Genomic DNA, 20417 nt, shown 5'->3' on the forward strand with positions numbered 1-20417 from the left:
TCAGACATGAAGACAGTGGCTAATATCACTGGTGTTGGAGGTAGGCTCTACCACTAACCAGGCTGGGCAGCTGTCTGATCAGCTCAAGCAGAGCTCTTTTTGTGGTCTCTGCTGACATGCAGCAAAGAGCCTACAAGCACACTACACTGTGAAGAGCTGCAGTCAGCATAGTAGGCCCCTAGATCCTCACTGGACATGGATTGTTCACAGAAATTTGGGGAAAACACACTGGTTGGAAGTTGACTCTGTAAGAAGTGCAATAGTGAAAAAATAGACACTTCTGAGGAAAAGGTAAAGAAAATGTCAGGGCTACAAATAGCCTTAATTTATTGATCAAAAAGAAGATTGATATCTGATAGCCTTGAAACTGTAAAGAGTTGAAACAACAGCAAGAGAGTGTTGTAAACAGAAGAAAAACATCCATGCAATACAACAGCTAAGCAGAAGATAAAAATCAGAATGGAGAGAACTTAAATGTCCATGAACCTAAGAAAAACCTTTTTTTCCTGCTTAAACACAATTCATCAGTTCACTAGGGTGGATGTAGGACAACATGCAACGTGTGGATGCTGCTACAGCCAATATATCTCTTTACAAGTGCCTGTGGTGTAGATTTGTACCCAAAGCAAGGCAGGAAATGTGCACGGATAAAGAGAAAAGCAATGGATGAGTGATTCTAAGCATTCTCCCCATGTTGTCTTAAATGATGTTCTTCATAAATTCCACAAGTTCTTCTCACTGAAAAGCCTTCAATCTCTGCTGCCATTTGCTTTTCAGACTCCAAAAACACAGGATGGAGCAGTCTGCAAGTTGGTATGGGCCCAGAGACCACTAATGAACACCATAATTATTTTCTGATTTTTGGTTCTAACATTCATAAGAATAACGTATGTAGGAGCTTCACTAGTTCAGCATTCATTTATTCAGCCACAAAAAAAGTATTTAGTTGCCAGTAGGACTGGCCAAGACTCACAGTGCCTGGAAGAGGTAGTGAAAAGGGTAGCAGGGGCAGAGTTCCCCCCTATAGTATCTGGGCTGGCCCATTCTAAAATCACTGCCTACAACAAGCATCATGCTCACTCCATTTCACTCACAAAACTCCTCTGCAGCTGTACTCACGGATCAAAAACCAAGCGTGTGATGTACTCCTTTGGCATTCGAGGGAGCTGATGGGAGAACACGTTCTGCAAACCAACCAGCCACATCATGATCTTCTTGTTTGGCTTCTGGTTCAGGGAGTTCCCAACCACGTGGAATTCAATCACCCCCCTGCGCTCTTCCAGTCTTGCTGCCTCATCCCGGGCTGAATGTGCCGAGAGGAAGTTGGTCTGTATGAAAGAGGAACACAATCACATTGTATATATTTCACATCCTCTGATGCAACAACCTTAAGAAACAAACAAACCCTGCTCTTTTCCCAAGCCATTTTTTATACAAAAATTGAGCTGTCAATGATAACTATTTTTTTTTTTAAGCAGAAATGACAACATCAAATAAGCAGATATAAAATCTATGCTACAGTACACAAAGGCATATTCAAGCTTCTTTTCAAGATTATGAATCAACAGTGATGTTTATATCTCAGCCATTTCCAAAACATTACAGGGGACAACACTCATCCTGTTGAAGTCCATGTCACCATGTCCTCACATTTTCTTTAGCTTGGGCAGAAATAGTAATGGATTTGCCTACACATATTGCAAACCAGAGATTTTAATGGCTTTGGAGGCACAGCTTTATCTTTTCATTTTAGTAGTGCTTTCCACTACCTACATCACTATCATAAAAGAAAAAAGAATTTCTTAATTCCTACTGTTTTTGTCGTTATATATCTAGCAACTGCATATGGATATTTGCACAGAGATGAAATTCATAGACGATTTAACCTTTTTCAAGATTCTTTTACAATGCCAAAAGATTCCTGTATGTACATACTGTTTACTTTCTTAAAAGAAATTTGGCTGCTGAGTTTCTAGTCACTGCCAGCCCCAACATCCAGACTGTAAATACGCAAAGCCATCAGTCACAGTATATATCTTGAGCAAGAAATGTAGGTGGTTCCAAACCTTCAGCACTCTCTAGCTAAATCTTGGCAAACAAGAGCTGCTTGCAAAACACAGCCTGGCAAAGAGAACAGAAGGAGGAAAAGCCAGCCAAAAAAAAAGTGTGCAATTCTGCAATTCTGTTTGTTTTTCTCTTCCAGGAGAAAAAAAGAGCAACTGTGGAAGAAGGAGCAACTAAGTGTTTAGATCAGCTCTTCTGCACTAGACAGAAGATTTAAATTTGGGTCTTTCATCCTTTTGCAGGACTTGAACATATTTTGCCCTGTCTGACATGATGTATGTATGATTAACAACAAAAAGTGTACTCTGGAATTATTCTGCTAAGAAAGTACATTACAAAATAACCTCAAAGCAACTTCTTCACTATTATAGTTTCAAATCTCTTTGCAAACAGCACACAAAGCATGAAAAAATTTAGAATTATTCTTCATTTTAATGTGGACTCTTGTCTTACTCAGTTCATGTGGAACATTTATTAAAAACTGGCCATTTATAGACACATCAGGTCTATACGTTCCTCACCTCTGGCCCAAGCATTGCCGCAGGATCTGTAATTGTTGACATCACTTCATTGATCAACTCAATAGGAATATCTCCTACAACCCTTGGTCTTTTCGAGTCCTCCAGAGAATATGGTTCGTTATTTTTTCTCTTTTCCCCTACAAAACAAAACCAGGACAAATTAAAAAAGACCAAACTGTCACAAACAGTTTAATCACTATACTCATGAAAACAGCTAAGAGGAAGCAGAGCATGACTGTGAATCAGTTTAGATATTCTCACACATTAGCAGAAGGTTAATCACTTTTGTAATTAATCACTTTCTAATAAGAAGCTAGGATTTGAAGGGTTTTTTTTATAGATAGGAAAGAAATTTGAATCTTAAACACTAATATACCAACTACGAACCTACAAAAAGTCTGAACAGCATCAGCTGATCAAAAATTGTAAGTGAGGTAAACACTGTGGATGAAGAAGTATTGCAATAAGGAATATATTATGAAGGTGGTGACCACAAGTTATTTCAGACTCTGTTTCTTTAATCATGAATGCTGGGCGTAAGACACTGCTTCAGGGACCTAGAACAGAAGTTAACCTCTGAAAAAAAAAACCACACAAAGTAACCTGGAGCAGTGCTAACAAAGCTCAACCTTACAGCACAGGATACTATCCATTCTCATTCAACATAGAGCGTGTGGTTAAGTAACATCTACAAGTCTGCATTTCAGCTCTTTGACCTTCACTTCTTTTTTCCCCAAGATAACAAAGGCACTTAGACTTGGGACATGCTGTCCCTCCAAAATTAGCAGGACAACAACATCTGACATCAGACGTTCACAGACATTACAAAACTAAAAGTAGAAGAAATCAGAACAAAATAGCAAGATTAGGTGGCAGCATATCTGAGAAGTACAGTACTTTCCAACAAATACACATATCGGTATGATAAATAAAGTTGCTATGATTTACCCAATCCATTTAAATTGAATGATTAAAAAAAAAATTACATTATCAACCCTTTTCTCAAAGTTCTTAAACTGAGGCCAAATTATCAGTGAAGTTATGTAGGTACAGAAGTACACAGTATGAAATATTCCTTAGTTGATGTAATTATATCGCAAATTTATCTTGCACAGTCACAAAAATGCCATCAAAACTGACTTTTTGCTCACTAATATGCACTGCTACACACACAGTATTGAAAATCTTTGCCTTTTCATAAGACCACTGTATTTTAATAAAGTATAATTCTTCCACTGCCACCTCAGGAGTAAATACAATATACAAGATATTGATAATACTTTGAACCTAACACACGTGTAGCACGCATAGTCTAACAGGAAAAAAATAGCATTATTTTAACTTTGGTCAGATGCAAAAAGTTAATGTAACAGTGAAAAAATAAGTGGTGGATCCTGACAAAGTTCCTTCCCTTTTGTCTTGGAAAGCCACAGTAATGATTATTATTCCCAAGAACCTTTGTCCCTTTGATTATCACCTGGTCTTTCTCTTCTTACAACTCAGGCCTTAGATCAGACTGATGCATATTAGAAAGACCAGTTAATACTTCTCCTCTGCTTCCCTTCCATCCTCTCTCAACACTTCTTTTTGCTTTTACTATTTGCTACTTCTGTATTCTATCCCATCTCATTTCTCAACTGTGTTTTTGTTAAGTAGTCCTGTACTCTAGCACTTCTGGAATTACATATACTTTTTATTCCTATAGTATCAGGGTGAATATATCTCTCCTTGCTCTGTTCCTCTACAAAATCGTAATGAAATTACGATTCACTTATCTGTTTCCCTCAACACACTTTGTAGTGAAATTCTGTGCTGCTGACCTGGAGGGTAAGTGTTCAATACATATTTTTGGATAACATAATATTTCATTTTGTGATTCACTGGAATTAAGTATCCATTATAGATTTTTTTCACTCTTATTGTATACCAAGCAAGTGCACGTCATACATATTTGATTTAGAAAATCCATATGAAGTTTCCAAATCAAAACACTGTGTTAATTATTAACCACATGACTAACTGTGGACCAACACGTGATATAGCAACAGCAACTAATTAAACAAATTCATGAAGGAAGCATCTACCAAAGATAGGAATTTCACTCCATAATTACCTTTTTCTTATAGTCTTTTTTTTTTTTTTTTTTTTCCTAAAGATCTGATACTGCTTATTGTCAGAGCCAGGATACAGAATTTTGACTGTGAACAGCATTTATCAGCGAGCTGCATTTTGTTTGTTTTCACTTTGTTTTGTTTTACTCTAAGGAAAATCCACAATAATGCTGAGATCCTTCTGAAACCATCAGATAGTTCAGGGCCCAATATTTTACATATATTGTACAGGCTGTCTTGCTACAGTACTCTAAGTATATGAATATTAAGTTGTTCACTCCCCTTTCCAAACTTTCAAGCAGCTAATTAATTGTTTAATTAGCAATAGAATTTCATTGTTAACCTTAATCATTGTGGAAATTGTTTATTCCTATTATTTCCTAGTTTTTAAAATCATTCATACGTGAATAAACTTTCCTCCTTATTTCTTAATGGATTCATTTATTTTCCCAAATCAGATTTTTTTTTTTTTTAAGTAATTTGTCACAAAATTTCTGGAAATCCAGGTACATTAGATCATTCAAAATTCCTTCCAAACGCTCACCAGTTCTCCCATGGACGTTCATGTGTTTTACAAAATAAATGCCAAGTTTCCACATATTATGTTACACATACATTAATTCATTCCATTTTTAATCAGTTTATTATTTTCTCTTCTAACCATCTGAAATGGGAATCTTACAATTTAACCGTTTTCTGAATTTTCTTAGAATCCCTTTAAAAGCCAGTTTTGTATCCATGATGTTTCAATTCTATAGCACTGAAGGCAAACGAATGATAGCGCAGCTGCACAGCTTCATTAGCTTTCAATTCCATATTTCTTTTCACACACTGAGAAAATATCATTTCTTCTTATGACTAATTACTACACATTTTACTGATTTGTTATAAGAAAATCTTCTACTCTTTACCACTTTTAAGGTCATCTCCCAACTCGTTTTTCAAAAAGAAGGCTGCAGTTCAGGAGATTCCATAAGCTCCTCTGCAGAGAACACTAACAATTCACTTCGCTTCTTCAGCTTCCTTGAGGACTTATTTCATATGAGCTTGTGATCATTTCTTTGACCTACAAACTCTTTTGATAGGCTCATGATTGAGGTATTTGAAAAACGTTTATGAGGAGAACTTACTCATTCAACATCTTTTTATCTTTCCCAAAATACCTTATTATTATCTGACCTCATTCTGGTATTATTTTTAACCTCATGTGCGTTTGTTCTTTACTTTATTGCTCTTAAGTATGCAATTTCAATACCTCAAAAGTTTGAAAAAAATAAAAAATAAAAAGTAATGGCCCCTTCTATTCTGCCTTTTCTATTTAAACAAAACTTTTTTTTCATCAGTTGTGGTACTTCACTACAAGTGAAGAGTATTCCAACCTCTGTAATGTACAGAACTTTTACCATATAAATAGAATTTAAACAAACTGATGGATTTTTTTTTCAAAGACAGCTGCCGTATCTGCCAGTTAAATATTACCACAGTGGAGAAAAGCTATGCATGTCTGTGCGTGTCTTTTAGTAAAACCACCTCACTGCAACGTGAAAGCCAAGGCCATCGTATACTGTAACTACTGTTAACATTAACAGAAGCAAGAAAGTGAGTCTCCGTGTTTGTTACCTAAGTTTGGATCAAGGACTGAAGAAACTTTGCAAGCAGGACTCATATTTCCACTGTTGGGTTGCTCCAGAGATGACGGGCTTGCACAATATGAAACAGATCTTGCAACAGGAAGAGGATTGATAACTGCAGTGGTATGAAAAGCACACAAGTAAAAATCAGGATACAAAATCCATTATAGTGCTGATCAAATAACTGTCATGACCATGGATTCAGCTTCACTGCAACTCACCTACAAAGTAACATTAACAATATCAACAGAGCAATTTGTAGGCAAGCAGAGATATTAGAGCTTTATGTCAACATATTTTTCCTAAACTTAGTGAGGAACTGGATGACAGCATTAGTTTCACTTCACTGCAAAAATCTGGTTTTATTATTCTGCAGTGCTGAGCACATATTAAGAAAATTAGCTTTCTTCACATGTCTGCCAAGGTTACTGGCATTCAGCCTCATGAAAAGATTTTTTGTAGTGGCTCATTGAAAAGTAAAAATTCATCATTCAACTTCATCTATCCACTTTAACAGCATTTAAAGGCTGCCTGGACAAATCAAACTCAAGGAAGGGAGAACTTGTTACACCAGTTAAGAGGTTGAAACTACTCTTTCAGAAAGTCACAATCAAACCTCTCTCTAAATTTAAAAACAAACAAGGAAAAAAAAAACCACCACATGTAAAATCATCTAGCTTTCATTTGTTTCAGGATTTTTGGCAGGAAGGCCAAAATGGGAGGGAGGAAGGGAAATGAGGTGCCAGCTCACAATCTGGACACCTGCAGTCTTTCTCTTTGCATTCCTTTATCCTGGTGTCATCACCAGCAACAGTTCTTTGGTGCCATTTCCATGCCAAGAATCCAGTGCTTAAGAGCTGCGAATTAAAATGAAGCACTTCAGAAATGTACATGAAACAATAAATTCTGAGAGCAAGATGATTTTAGAGTTGTAATAAATTTGTGCCTAAAGCATAATTTACCAGTTTGTGAACTCAGAAATTAGGAATTTCTAAGAAAAAAAAATATGTTCCTCTCACAGTGGAATTTTCCCTACTAATCTTAGAAACTAATTATCAGATGAAGTCCTGGCATAACTGTTTAATCAACTGATAATCAGCAATCGTTGCAAAATACCCAGATATTGATAAAGCTGCATATCTAATTCTCATTCCTTGGAATTCATCATTTGTGGAGGTGTACTGTACTTTACATACAGATGCTCCTTAACCAGTCACTAAACACTACTTGCCTGTCTGGATTCCCAGCTGGCCAGTTCGAGAAGTAGACACCATGAAATCCTGATCCCAAATAGGAGAATTTGGGCTGTACACTTCTTCTTCCAGCATTGACAGAAACCTAAGCACAAAAACAGATGAAATATTAATTTAAAAGGAGAATTCAAAACAGGCTCTTTTTTAGAATAAACATTTTCTAAGTAAAAAATACTTAATTATTCTGTAAAAAGCACTGTTGGTCAATTTGCAAATAAATTCACGTGCACATTATCACAAAATGGAGTAGACAATAAGTATCTTAATTCAGTAGAGAGATGATACCTACAACAATCTGTCTTTGATTATAAGCAATATGTGCCTAATTTGATGGAAAAAAACAACAACAAACAGGTAGAATCTAGACATCTAGACCAAAACTGAGCACAAATAAGAAAGTTGAATGTAGGCACATTATAAGTACTGATGTTATATAATGATGACAAAATATGTCTACCTACATAAGTTAGTGTTCTGTAGATGTATTTGCCTCCTGCATCTTACAGATTCATAAAATCACAGTGTTAGTTATTAACAATAGGAAGACATTTTCATTCCTTTAAGTGTGTTACTGCAACATTTAATTGCATGTTTGTGCTTTCATAGTAGTATTTTTAGCTCATTTTGGTACACTTACAGAAACTTTAAACCTTTCTCAGTATTACTGCAAGTGAAAGGAACTCCAGAATGGACTGCCCAGCACTCTTGGTTTCATGTGGCTAACACATCCATTCCCTTTCTGAAGCAAGATAGCTGCTTATCCTATTTTGCACAACAGGAGTTTTCAGACCAGAAGATATATGACATTTATTTATTCTAGGCTAGTCATCTGTATATACAGAAAAAGCCCAGCTGAAAGCAACCAGACTGCTGAGTAAGACTTTTCTGAACAGGGGAAGGATGTTCAAGTCCTGCTGATGTATTTTATACACAGTATGTTTACACCTAAGCACAGCAACATGTGGTGCTAGCTGCTATCCTTATCGCTAATAACGGCTAGAAAGCAACTTCACCACCTGTGACCTCTTATAAGCACAAATGAATATTCAGCAAAGGCTGCATTTCAGGTAGCATGATTTGCACTCAGCTCCAAGGTGGCTGTTTCCTAGACTCAGACAAACACGTCACTGTGCCAAAGGAACTCAGAAATCTGCAGTCCTGGAAACCCTTCTCAGATATCATTTCTAATTCTTATCTGGGGCTACTGGTTATCCATACTGCTGGCAGCGCACTCACAGCTGTGTTGCAGGACAAGTCTCTAACAATATTTCTTCTGAACCACATCCCCTACTTCTCCTGAGAGCAGTAAGACCTTTTGGAGGAGCAGGAAGGGAGCCCAACACAGGACTCTCGCGCCATGCTCCAAGCTGTAGCACTCTGGCATATCTCACTGCATAACATCAGCAGTCAGAGACAAGTGCTTCAGACAAGGTAGCCTGTAGAAAATTTAAAACACTCAGTAAACAATGCTTTTCTTCTCTTATTTCCCCAAATGCAGTGAACATTTAATGTTGTCCAAATAACTTTTCCAGACTTTGGAAATGTAGGGACAGCTTTTCCCTGTGCACATCTGCTCCTTGTACCAGTGTGGTGTTGAATCTTCCTTATAACTACCCCAGGGCCAGATCACAATCCTGTTCTCAGATATTACCAAGCACTCCTGTAACAGTCTGCCCCAGAGACAGTTAACACTCTTCAAAGTATTAAAAGGCACTGTTAATAATACTAGGGGCAACAAAACCTATCTCTACCAGCCTTGGAAAGTCCATGTGGTTTTTCATTCTCTTGAGGACCAACCATCTCTAGCCCCAGATAATAATCTGCAAGTCCAACTCTTCTTCTAAAGCAGGTTCCTTACAATAGCTCACACAGGTAGGCATCCAGACAGATGAATATCACCAGAGTAGGAGACATCACAATCTCTTCAGTGCTCTGTCATACTTAACATAAAGAAGTTCTTCCACGTGTTTGTATGGAACTTCCTGTGTTTACTTTAGGCCATTGCTCTTTGTCCTGTCACACATCACTGAGAAGCGCCTGGCCTTATCCATTTGCCTCTCACTTTTCTTTACATATTTATAAACATTAATCAGATCCCCTCCCAGTCTTCTTTTCCCCAGGTTTAGACATTTCCATGTCAAAGTCACATACAAGTGGTCACCCTCAAATAATCACTTTGTGACACCTTACTTTGGGAAATGGGTGAGGATTAGTGTCCGTTTCTCTTGAGGAAGCTTGTCTTTCTCTTGCCTGGCCTGCTCCAGCAGTTGCCGTCTCATTACAGTAAAAACGGAGCGAAGCAATGTCCTGCCGAAAACCTGTGTGGTTTCATATCGAGGTAGACTATCACAGAACTGAGGGACATTGCAGTAACAAAGCCACCTGTAAGGATGAAGAAAGTCAGATAGCTATCACCATCTAACATATAAATTAATAACTGAAAGCATTAAAAGCACTATCTACATCATTTATAGTACAACTGAGAGCTATATAATTGTATAAATCAGTTCCACATTAAGTCTGGACAAAGTTAAATAACATTTATATTGTCAGGCTTTTTTTTAGAGAATTATCAGCCAAACCCCTCTTAAGTCCCCATATATTCTTTTACTCCATGCTACAGTTTCCACAAGGTGCTCTTGTGATAGACAATACTCACATACTACATAAAATTCATTTTGACATCAAGGATTATCTCAAGTCATTCATGAAGTCACTTGCAGCTTCTGCCTGTGACTCCAAAGACTTTGTCCTTGGCTTGGTCTATTTTCTCCTCTTTAAACTTCTGCATTTCCCCATACATACACAAAAGAGGTGACACTTCTAACTAGTTCCACTGGAACACAACTAGATTCCAATCCTGGTATCCCACCAGCTAGCTTCTTCACATTAGCCATGATTCAGTGCTCTCCTTTACCAGAAATTCGCTACATAACAAGTCTTGCATGAAGAAGCAAATATTAAAGTGTAGCTCTTAGAAAAGGCATTGTGGTATTGAAGAGGTAAATCAAGAGAACATGGACTTTGTAGGCCAACGGGACTCCAGTGCTTTAACACTGGAGTACAAATGAACAGAGCCAATGGTTATCTATAGCTTTAACAGAATTAGATTACAACCATCACAAAAACTCTAACAATGAAAACTGGATATCTGGGTGTAAACAGGCTATTCTGGCTTCTGTATTGCTTGTCTCATTCAGATCCAAAGTACAGCCTCCCTCAAAACTCTTCTATATTAATCAGACAGGGCAACTTTTCAAACATAAGAGCTGCAAAATTGTTGTTCAATATAGTTGTACAGACACCTCTGCTTCATGTTCATGGCTGATAAAGCACTCCTCTTACAGCACAAGAACACATGTAATACTCTGATAAAGTTACACAGAAATCATCATGTCTTCAAGTAAACTCAGTGACTGTGAGAATTCACATGGTGCATCTTTGGTGTACAAGTATTCCTCAGACCCATAGCAGTGCCTCTAGTGACAGGGCAGGGTGTAAACCCAGAGGAAGGGAGAAGCTTCTACTGAGAAGCAGGAACTAGATGAAAAGAGGCCCTCATGTATGAGGAAGCCTTAGGGACTGTGGACAGGAAGCTTTGAGAAACTGTAAGCTACAAAATGATTTACAACACAAGCCATCAATCAGATCCAGTGCTAGCTACTGATTCCTAAAAACATAGACCCCAGTTAACTCTGGCTATGACATTTTTATTAAAAACAGAGATATCAAAGACAATCTGAAGAGCCCCATCAGTACCTCTTCCTTTATGCCAGGCAGCTGTTTGAGGTAACAGGTTTGTACAGGGCCACATCTCCCAGAGGTACAGATATGATCTGGGCCATATCTGGGTAGACTACTGACTCACTCAAACCACCCATGACACCGTTCTACAGCGTGGATGGCTACTTCATGCTGCAGTGCATGGAAAAAATCTTGATGACTCTTCATGTTCTTTATGGTAGGTCAAGGACTAACAGATTTGATATAACACCTGCTGGTAAACAATAAAACCCCCTCCAGTTTTGTGGAAGAGGTGTGACTTGGTAGTGGGACAGTGTACAGACCAGTGTTTTGCCTCACACAGTCGCAGGACTTCTCATCTGAATGCACCATCAATAGTACATACTTACACAGGTTTTTGCTCTTCTACTTTAAGGGAATAGGGTTTTTGAGAAGAAAGGACATCCGAAAAGAGGAGAGAAGTCCATGCTCATCCTCAAACAGAGAAACTGTCTTTGTCCATTCCTTGGAACAGCTGAGCTGACAGCATGTTAACTGCTTACAGCACTGGTAGCTAAGTGCTGCCTGTACTGGCGTGAGAACTTACTGCCTGTTGTCTCTGTGCTAACTGGAAAAGGTTCGACACTTTTTTAATGATGAAAGTAAAACTAAAAGCAACTTGGCTTTTTACACTAGCTTTTCTTCCCCTAGTGACTAAGACATTCTTCTGAATTCTGATGGAGTATTAAAAGGTCATAAAGGAACTGTAATTTTAAGTAACCTGATATCTCTTCACAATCTGGCAATCAAACATTTAAGAATTCTTTTTTAATTGTTCATATCTTCTATGATTTGGTTTCAAACCAGATGCTCTGCAAAGTTTAATACATATTTTTAAAGTTGAGTAAGAACTTGCCTTAATTTTTAGTACATGAAATAAGGACCTTATACAAGCCTCTTATCAAAACTGGACTGACAACTTTGCAAACATAAGAGTTGCAAAAGAGTTGTTTAGCTGTTTGCAAACGTATAATCCCTTTCTTTGGCTGATAAAGCACTCCTCTCACAACACAGTGATGTGTGTACAACTGTGATATGATTTCACTTAAAGTCATCAGGTTTTTAATAAGCTCAGTGACAACAGGAATTCTCTCATGGCATATCTGTGAAGTACAGGTTCTCTATGTACATGTAAGCAAGATTTATAACAAACAAAAGTGTCATTACCTGGTATAATTCACTTTATACCCTGCAATATCATCATTGGGTGATCTTAGTCTTCGTTGAGAAGGTGTCTCCAAGTGCCAGTAGTTAATGCGGTTCAGAAACATTTTAGCCAGTTCCACTATTGTCTGCCTTTCCTTTGAGGGTAAGTGGCTAAATTTGTACTGCACAAAATTATTCACACCCTTGAAAGAGAAGAAAAATGTCTAATTATTTACCCAGAATTTTTGTAGGCGTGACCTTGAACACTTATCACTTTATGTCTATTTACCCTGGACAAGGAAAAAGATATGGAAAAGAAAATAAGTACCAAAGACCAAGAACTCCTTGCTGAGTCACATGCCACAAGATGACTCTTCTGTTCAGAGAGTCGAGTGCATTCAAGTGTTTTTACTCTATTCCTCTCTAGGACCCAAGTTAGTGGGAGAGAAGGAAAATTCTTTAATTTTTGCTGTTTTTCAAATTAAAAGAAATAATAATAACAATAATCAGGGAACAGAGAAAGATCCACAGGGCTTTCTTCTATATGTTCATATATGTAGAACCTCGCTGCTAACCATGCTGCATGATTTATCCATTTTCTCTGTAAACAAAGTATGTATTCTTCATCACCTAAAATAGTACAGTTGGTGCTGTGGGCTTCTATTTAAGTTTTTGTCTATTCAGTACATTTTTTCAAAAAGTGCCAGTGTTTCACAAGTACAACACTCCAGTGCACTTTGTATGCCTGTCTACATTAAAACAAAACAAAACAAAACAAAACATAAAATAAAATAAAATAAATAAAATAAAATAAAATAAAGAACCAAAGAAACAGGGGGTTGGCCAATTCTTCCAGGTCACCAGCAATAGATAGAGGGAATGGCCTCAAGTTGTGCCACGGGAGGTTTAGGTTGGATGTTAGGAAAAATTTCTTCTCTGAAAGAGTGGTCAGGCACTGGAATGGGTTGCCCAGGGAGGTGGGGGAGTCACCAATCCTGCAGGTGTCCAACAAAAGGGTAGATATTGTACTGAGGGACATGCTTTAGTGGGAAACATTGGTGATAGGTGGATGGTGGGACTGGAAGATCTTGGAGGTCTTTTCCAACCTTGGTGATTCTATAATTCTATAAATCATTGAGAATAGTTAAAATGCATGACTGTAATTGTTGAAATACATCTATATTGAAAATCAATTATAATACTGCTGCTTTACATGACCTGAGTTGCTGAACCACTAAAACAAAAATGTGAAATTATTGGTCTATTTTGAGGAAAAATTATTTTAGAATAAGCTGTAAAAAAGAATTATCCTTTCATCTCTGTGCTTTACCTTCTTAAGCAGAATGAAATGTGTGAAGGAAAAAAACCCACTGTATTACACAAAATCTTTTTAGTAGCATATTTTAGGACCAGGAGTGTATGGTTATTACATTCCCTTATTGCTTGCTTATACTAAAACTGAAAGAAAACCTAAGATAAAGTCTTCCCAAAATTCAGCAATAAAGAACTTTTATTATACTAAAGTATAAAAAGCAAGAGTTGTAAGGACAGACTTATTATTCTAAATAGCCTTCACATTTAAAATGTCTTGTTTAACAATAGAGCAGCCATTCATCCACCAGTGGGAACAAATTGAGCTCCTGACTGAGTGAGGTATGTAAGCCTCTACATAGCATCCCTCGAGTTAATAGGCCCACTTGTATGCCAAAAATCCATTCTCAGGAACTTGATAAACCAAAATCTGAATTTGTCATATGCTCTTTATCCATTGAGAATTGTAAAAGCCTCAGCTATTCTTTGTTTGGGGCTGTTTTTTCTGTGTGCCCTTTGAAAGAGAAGGCTATGATCTCACTGAGATGGATTGTAACATTTACGTTGACTTACTGAAGACAAAAGTCATTTTAATATTGGATTTCAAAACTTTGTCAGCATTTTTCATCACACAAGACAGAGAAAGACTAGAACTGCCACACAAAAAAGTAGTATTTTAAGTTTCATTCTCTAAATCCACAAAAAAACTGTCAGTTTCAGTAAAGCTAAGATAAATGATGAGTGAAGTGAAATAATGTGACTATCATACCAATGCTAAGGTAGAAGAAGCTGCAGAAGTCTCCTACAGATTCAGTCATTGTCTTGATAAATATACAGAAACATCTGTAAACTGCCTGAAATGGTATATTTTGAAAAACAGTGGTAATGTTTAAAAAAAAAAAAAAAAAGTTTTTGTTTACCTGCTCAATGCTAGGCTTCTCAAATGGGGGACTTTCCAAAGATCCTTCAATAACAGGTTTTCCCATCTGTAAAATGCACTTCCTCAAAAGCTGTTAAAATATATAAATTTAAGAAAATTAACAAATGTACACAAGATCAGTGAAAGTCAACAGAATACAAAACATTGCAAGCAGTGCTGAAAATCTCCTAGCTATGTATCTGTTTTCTTAGTCACATAAATTTACAGCTCTTTAACTTCACCATGAATTGCTTCATATCATCTTTGAAACTCATACAAAGGGCTTGTAAGTATGTGTAGGCAGCTTAGTTAGCATTTATGTCAAGTGACTTTTCCCAGTTTGTGAGTGAAGACAAAAAGAACTGTGGGTGGAAACAGTTTATAGATGGGAGTCAGAGTTAGCTCCTGAATCATCTGACTGATTTTTGGAATGATATGATACATTGCAAGCACTACAGATTCTAGTCAAGGGTTAGCTGCTAAGGTATAATGCTGAAGAAAAGAAAATTTCTCAGTGGATAAAGTCAATACATGTATGAGAGGCATTTTGAGTAGTGAAACTGGCTTATGCGTGAGGGGAAAAACTCACAAGATCCTGCACAAGTTCAGCTTACTTTGAACAGGTAGAAATAAACCTGCTTGGTGTCTGCATCTTCTTCTTTATGGACGCAGGTGAACAGATACTCCACATCCAGTACAATCCCCAGCAGCCTATTCATTTCTTCTTCAGACACATTCTCCAGGTGGGAAACGTGAGCAGCTAAATAAAATAAAAATCCAAACATGTGAAAAGCCTATTGAGAGAATCTGTATCAAAAAAATTTCCCAAGATATCTCAAACTAAGCCAACAAAACCATACTTGCAGAGGTAAAGATCCTGCAGTAACTCTATTTGAAAAGAGCCTCTTATCAGAGCCTACTGAAATGTAAGTCACACCAGAGCCCCAAGGAGGTAATTCCCACAGCACAAGGAATATGGCTGACTGGAATCCCGGACAACATAAGTCTTGTCTGCCTGTATTAATAGGTTGTAATATATAAATAATTACATTCCTTTTTTTCCTGAGAAGGAATGCTTTTGAGACAAAATTCCTCGATTAAATTCACATAAATTAGGCAAATCAGGTGTTGACTCATACACTCAATTTTGTGAAGATTAAAAACTCAGCTCCATAAATAAGCTTTTTATTTTAAACTGGACATTACCAGCTAAATTTCATACCTTTCTATCACGTAAATTTAGATAATGTTTTGTGCACACTATACTAATACAGCTTCTGCAGACTGTACACACTCATTTGTTCTGAAGCTTACAAAAAAAACCCAACAAAACAACTAAAAAAACCAACCATCTTTTAACATGTCATAATTTCTAAGTAACAAGTTCCACATTTGTAATTTTCAAAAAGCTTGTGGGATATTCATGCAAAACTGGTTTAAGCAACTGGACTCAGGAAGTGAGAAAGCAATATGAAACAAAAAGTCAATTCCCAAAAAGAAGACATTTGCATTACAAACAGCAACAATCTTAGCTGATCCCAGGCCAATGCACATGGAATGCATATCCTTTTCTCCAAAAGGATGAGGAAATATCTTTTAAAAGCAAAGTAAAACCATTTAAAAGTTGATCACTTTAATTTTTATGTCTTTTGATAACTTTTATCAATATATCTCTTATTGGACAATTATTGTACTATCATCATATGTCAATGTGATTAGTACTGGTAAAAAACTTCAGTGTAATTTGAAAATGATATTTATTGGCCACCAAGGAAATATCAAGGAAAGCTGTAGTTCAGTATGACAGCTACCAAAACATTTAAATTCAACAAATTCATGCAGTTTCAAGTAAAAAGAACACCTTGGTTCAAAACATCAGAAAGATGCCAGCATTCATTTCCACTCAAACAAACACTTATAACAGGGTATTTTATTCTGAGCAAGTGAGGTGGCCCTAGCAGGTGTTCTTTAAGGAAAAATATTCAGCAATCTAGGCAGAATAAAACTATTTCTTTTCTGTCTTTGGGCCAGACACACCAGTTTAATATTCCCAGCTGACTATTCTCATCCTGTAGAAGTAATAAGTTCCATCCTAGACAAGCACTGCATGAGAAATTGACAACATAGTGAAGAAACCTTTCTTTGGATGTTCAATAGCCTGCTCCCTAATTTCTGCAGCCAATAATAAACCCTTACTTAAACAAATGCTTTAACATGCTGATATCAAATGCTATGTTACTCTTAACTAGTGTTTAATAGTCCCATTTATTTGCATTGCTCTACTGGTACCTCAGCTGCTTTTATATTTGCCAAAAAAAAAAAAAAAGGGAAAAAAAACCACCACAATTATAGGTTGCTTCTGCAGCACGCAGGAGAAGAAAGCTAGCAGAAAGAAGGCCAATGCAATGATTTCAGTGATGTGAAGACCTGAAAAACACCAGGTTAATTACATTGCTTGTGCAACTTCAGTAACAAAATACTTGACTGTATGAAATAGCAGTCAGAAAACAGGCTGAGGAGGAATGTTTCTATAGTCTATCTCAAAATCAGTGTTTATGTAAAAACACAAGTAATATACATACAACAGGCAAACCAAGAAATACTCAAACACGTTACGTGAAGGTGCATAGCAGGAACTGAGAACAGAAATGGGAAGAGGGAGCCTGCATGTGTACATAGTGTAGTAACATATTACTTAACCAGTGTATTATTCTCAGGACTGATAATGTTTACCAACAGGAAAACGCACTGTTAAATGAGAGAAAACAATTAAATTTAGAAGTCTCTGATCACTTAACACCTGGTCTTGAGGCTGGTAGGCAGCAAATTCTCCTGGCCCATAATTTGGTCACCAGTTCAGTTTCATGCCAGTGACCCAGCATACTGTCCACATTAAAGAAATATTCAGTAAAAATCCAGATGTAAGGCAAGCTGAGAAATTAAGCCAATCCCATCCCTGAAGAAAAGGAGATGAGAAGCAGAATTGTTGGTAGTACACACTGGCATACCAAATAGAGATGATGGCTGTGAGGAGAATATATCCCATATTTTTGATCAGGTATGGTTTTAACCATCAGTAGAATTTATACATCTCTATTTCAACAGTACCCTAATAAAAAAGATATACACCACAGATGATAATCTGACACCTGAACACCTTGTGCTTGTGCTCAGCCTAGTTTTAAAGGCATTCAGCAGTAACATTTAGAGGGGATGAATATGAAAATTATCTTAGAAAAGACCACTGAGAGACATATTTTGACCGGTAGTCTAAGGAAACAGACAGCAACTCATTTCAGTTATTTCAAATGAAAAAATCATTCTCATTACTCACAATTGACACACACAAAATAAAACTTTATATTTTCTAAAAAAAGAAAAAAAAAAAAAAGAAAAAAAAAGTGGCTTGGTCCATAAGGTAGCCGTCACGGGTAGTGGTTTTCCCTCAATCCCTAGTTAACGAGTGATGTATGATTACTCACAGACCAAAATCTCCAACTTTAAAAGCAGATTTTTTTTCTGAGAAAAAAAAAAAAAATAGCATCAACAAGTTCCACGAAAAAACTTGGGAACCAACAGCCACAACATCTCATAAGATTTATAAAAAATGATAAGTCTCTTTTGTCAAAGGCCAGGAATGAAAGGAACAGGTAACACAAGCTACCCTGGCTGCACAGCCAGAGGCAGCACAAAGAAGCAGTATGATGAAAGGGTGAAACTGACACGTGTGAAGAGACCAAACATTCTGATACCATGTATTTATTAATCTTCTAGGCAAGAAAAAAAAACAGAGATTTGGGAGACTCAGAAAAGAAACTGATGAAAAATCCAGAAATAGGTCAAATGTAATGATGGCATGAAAAGGGAACAGAAAAGAAATAAGTTGTACCCTCCCTGTCCTTCACCCTCCTCATTAAATAAAAACAAGTTCCCTACAGAGTTCTATGTTATTTAAAAAAAATAAATGAATAAATGATCCATTGTAAAAGCTTTAGACTTCCTTCTCCTTATTACACTGTCCTACGTTATGGTCACGTCAAAAAAATTTAAAAGCAACTGCTTCTGTTCAATTACTTCTGAATTTTGTGATAACTCAATTTTTACTAAATATTTGCTAATATATACTGAAAAAAAAGTAATCAGCTTTTAGTTTGGATAAGCACAATTTTTAAATTAAAAAATTATAGTGATAAACTCCTCTTTTTCTGGGTGTTGGTGCAATAAATAAGTATTTTCATTTACAGAAATAAAATATGTAGCAGGATTTTGTGCAGGTACTTCCAAAATATATACAAATAAAGTCCCAACAACATGAGGTTAATGCATATGTTACATGAAGTATTGACATCTCTATGGGTATCTTAATGGTGCTTTTGCATTTTAACAGCTTAAAATGTCTGTGTTGTTAGAACTTCTACTTTAGCTCTATTTCTCCAAAATTCATTTGGGATCATTCTGACATATTTTAATCTAAGTGAACAGACATTTATGTCCAACAGTTTCCAAGTCTCAGCACAGCATCTTAAATTTTGTCTTGCAAAAGTGAAGACTTGTGGGTATACACATGTGGATTCCAGGAGAAAGACAAAATCCTACCTAGTGTGTGACTGCAGCTGCGGCACGGCTCAGTAAGGCTCACAACTGCCTGCTGCAGGTCTGCCCGAGGGGGTGTGGGAGGTGGGTTGGGGTTCTTCCAGCCATTGCATTTACACGATTCCTCAGCCTGAAACCAAAGTAAAGGAGTATCAACCAATAGAGTTTAAAAAAACACAACAACAAGTCAGTGAGAACAATAGAAGCAAAAAAAGGACTTGGTGAAACTGTCCTATTTTAGAAGCAATAGGAAACAATATTATTATTTATAAGTTGTTTGTTTTAAATAATAAACAGTGCTAGGTTTTATATTCTACATAAAATCAGAAATGAAATAGTACTCCAAAATATAGAGATTATCATGGTATATCATGGTATGCAAGCTGTATAAATACACAAACTCTGGCCAATTCCTTTACAGAAAGCCCTCATTCTAGGCTCTGTATGAAAGAAGCATTCAAACATTTACCAGTATATCAGCACAAACAGATCATATCAGCACACACAGATCCACCATGACAGTTTAATGATTTAGATACAACCAGGCTATCCAGCAGGCAATGTGTTTATCGCTATCTTATCAGCTGCACTGGCAGCAAGAAATCATGCAACTAAAAATAAGCACATAACAAGCCAAGCAGGGTTAACCAAACATTGAAATAAGCAAACAGTAACTGTGCTAGTCAAAAAAGCTGTCTAGGGCAAGGCTTGGCCACATCATCAACACAGCGAATGCCAAAGACCTTGAGCCTGAAACCAGGAAAATCTTTGAGGGCTGCTCCAAAAGCAATCTCTCCAATTTTATTATGTTGGTGCGTGTCAGAGGCAAATGGTGGTGGTATGGCAGTAGAGCTTGAACCTTCCCCCCATTGTTCCATTACATTTTGTTGCCATATGACAGACAACAACATAAGCAACAGCACAGTGTCTGATATAGAATTGCAAAGGTGTGGAATTGAATTCCTCCATGCAGAGAAAACAGTACCCATTGACCTTCATTGCTGCTTGCTGAGCATTTATGAAGATCAAAGAGTGGATGTGAGCACAGTGAGGCATTTCAGCAGCAGCAACATCAACATGAAAGG

At 36.9% G+C, this 20417-nt stretch overlaps 1 protein-coding gene across 1 annotated transcript in view; it reads right to left on the bottom strand.

Moving 5' to 3' along the window:
* KAT2B (lysine acetyltransferase 2B) overlaps positions 1–20417 on the bottom strand; it is a 40936-nt gene that overhangs the window by 13025 nt on the left and 7494 nt on the right. The window contains exons 2-10 of the mRNA XM_031590214.2: positions 19336–19462; positions 15354–15499; positions 14741–14830; positions 12531–12712; positions 9771–9962; positions 7559–7665; positions 6317–6442; positions 2586–2722; positions 1120–1328 (exon numbers count right to left, since the gene is read on the bottom strand). Coding sequence (XP_031446074.2) covers positions 1120–1328; positions 2586–2722; positions 6317–6442; positions 7559–7665; positions 9771–9962; positions 12531–12712; positions 14741–14830; positions 15354–15499; positions 19336–19462 — 1316 coding nt within the window. The remainder of the gene's footprint in view (positions 1–1119; positions 1329–2585; positions 2723–6316; positions 6443–7558; positions 7666–9770; positions 9963–12530; positions 12713–14740; positions 14831–15353; positions 15500–19335; positions 19463–20417) is intronic.

This window comes from Phasianus colchicus, chromosome 6 (assembly GCF_987193195.1).
Source record: "Phasianus colchicus chromosome 6, bPhaCol1.hap1.1, whole genome shotgun sequence".
In the NCBI taxonomy this organism is placed as follows: domain Eukaryota; kingdom Metazoa; phylum Chordata; class Aves; order Galliformes; family Phasianidae; genus Phasianus; species Phasianus colchicus.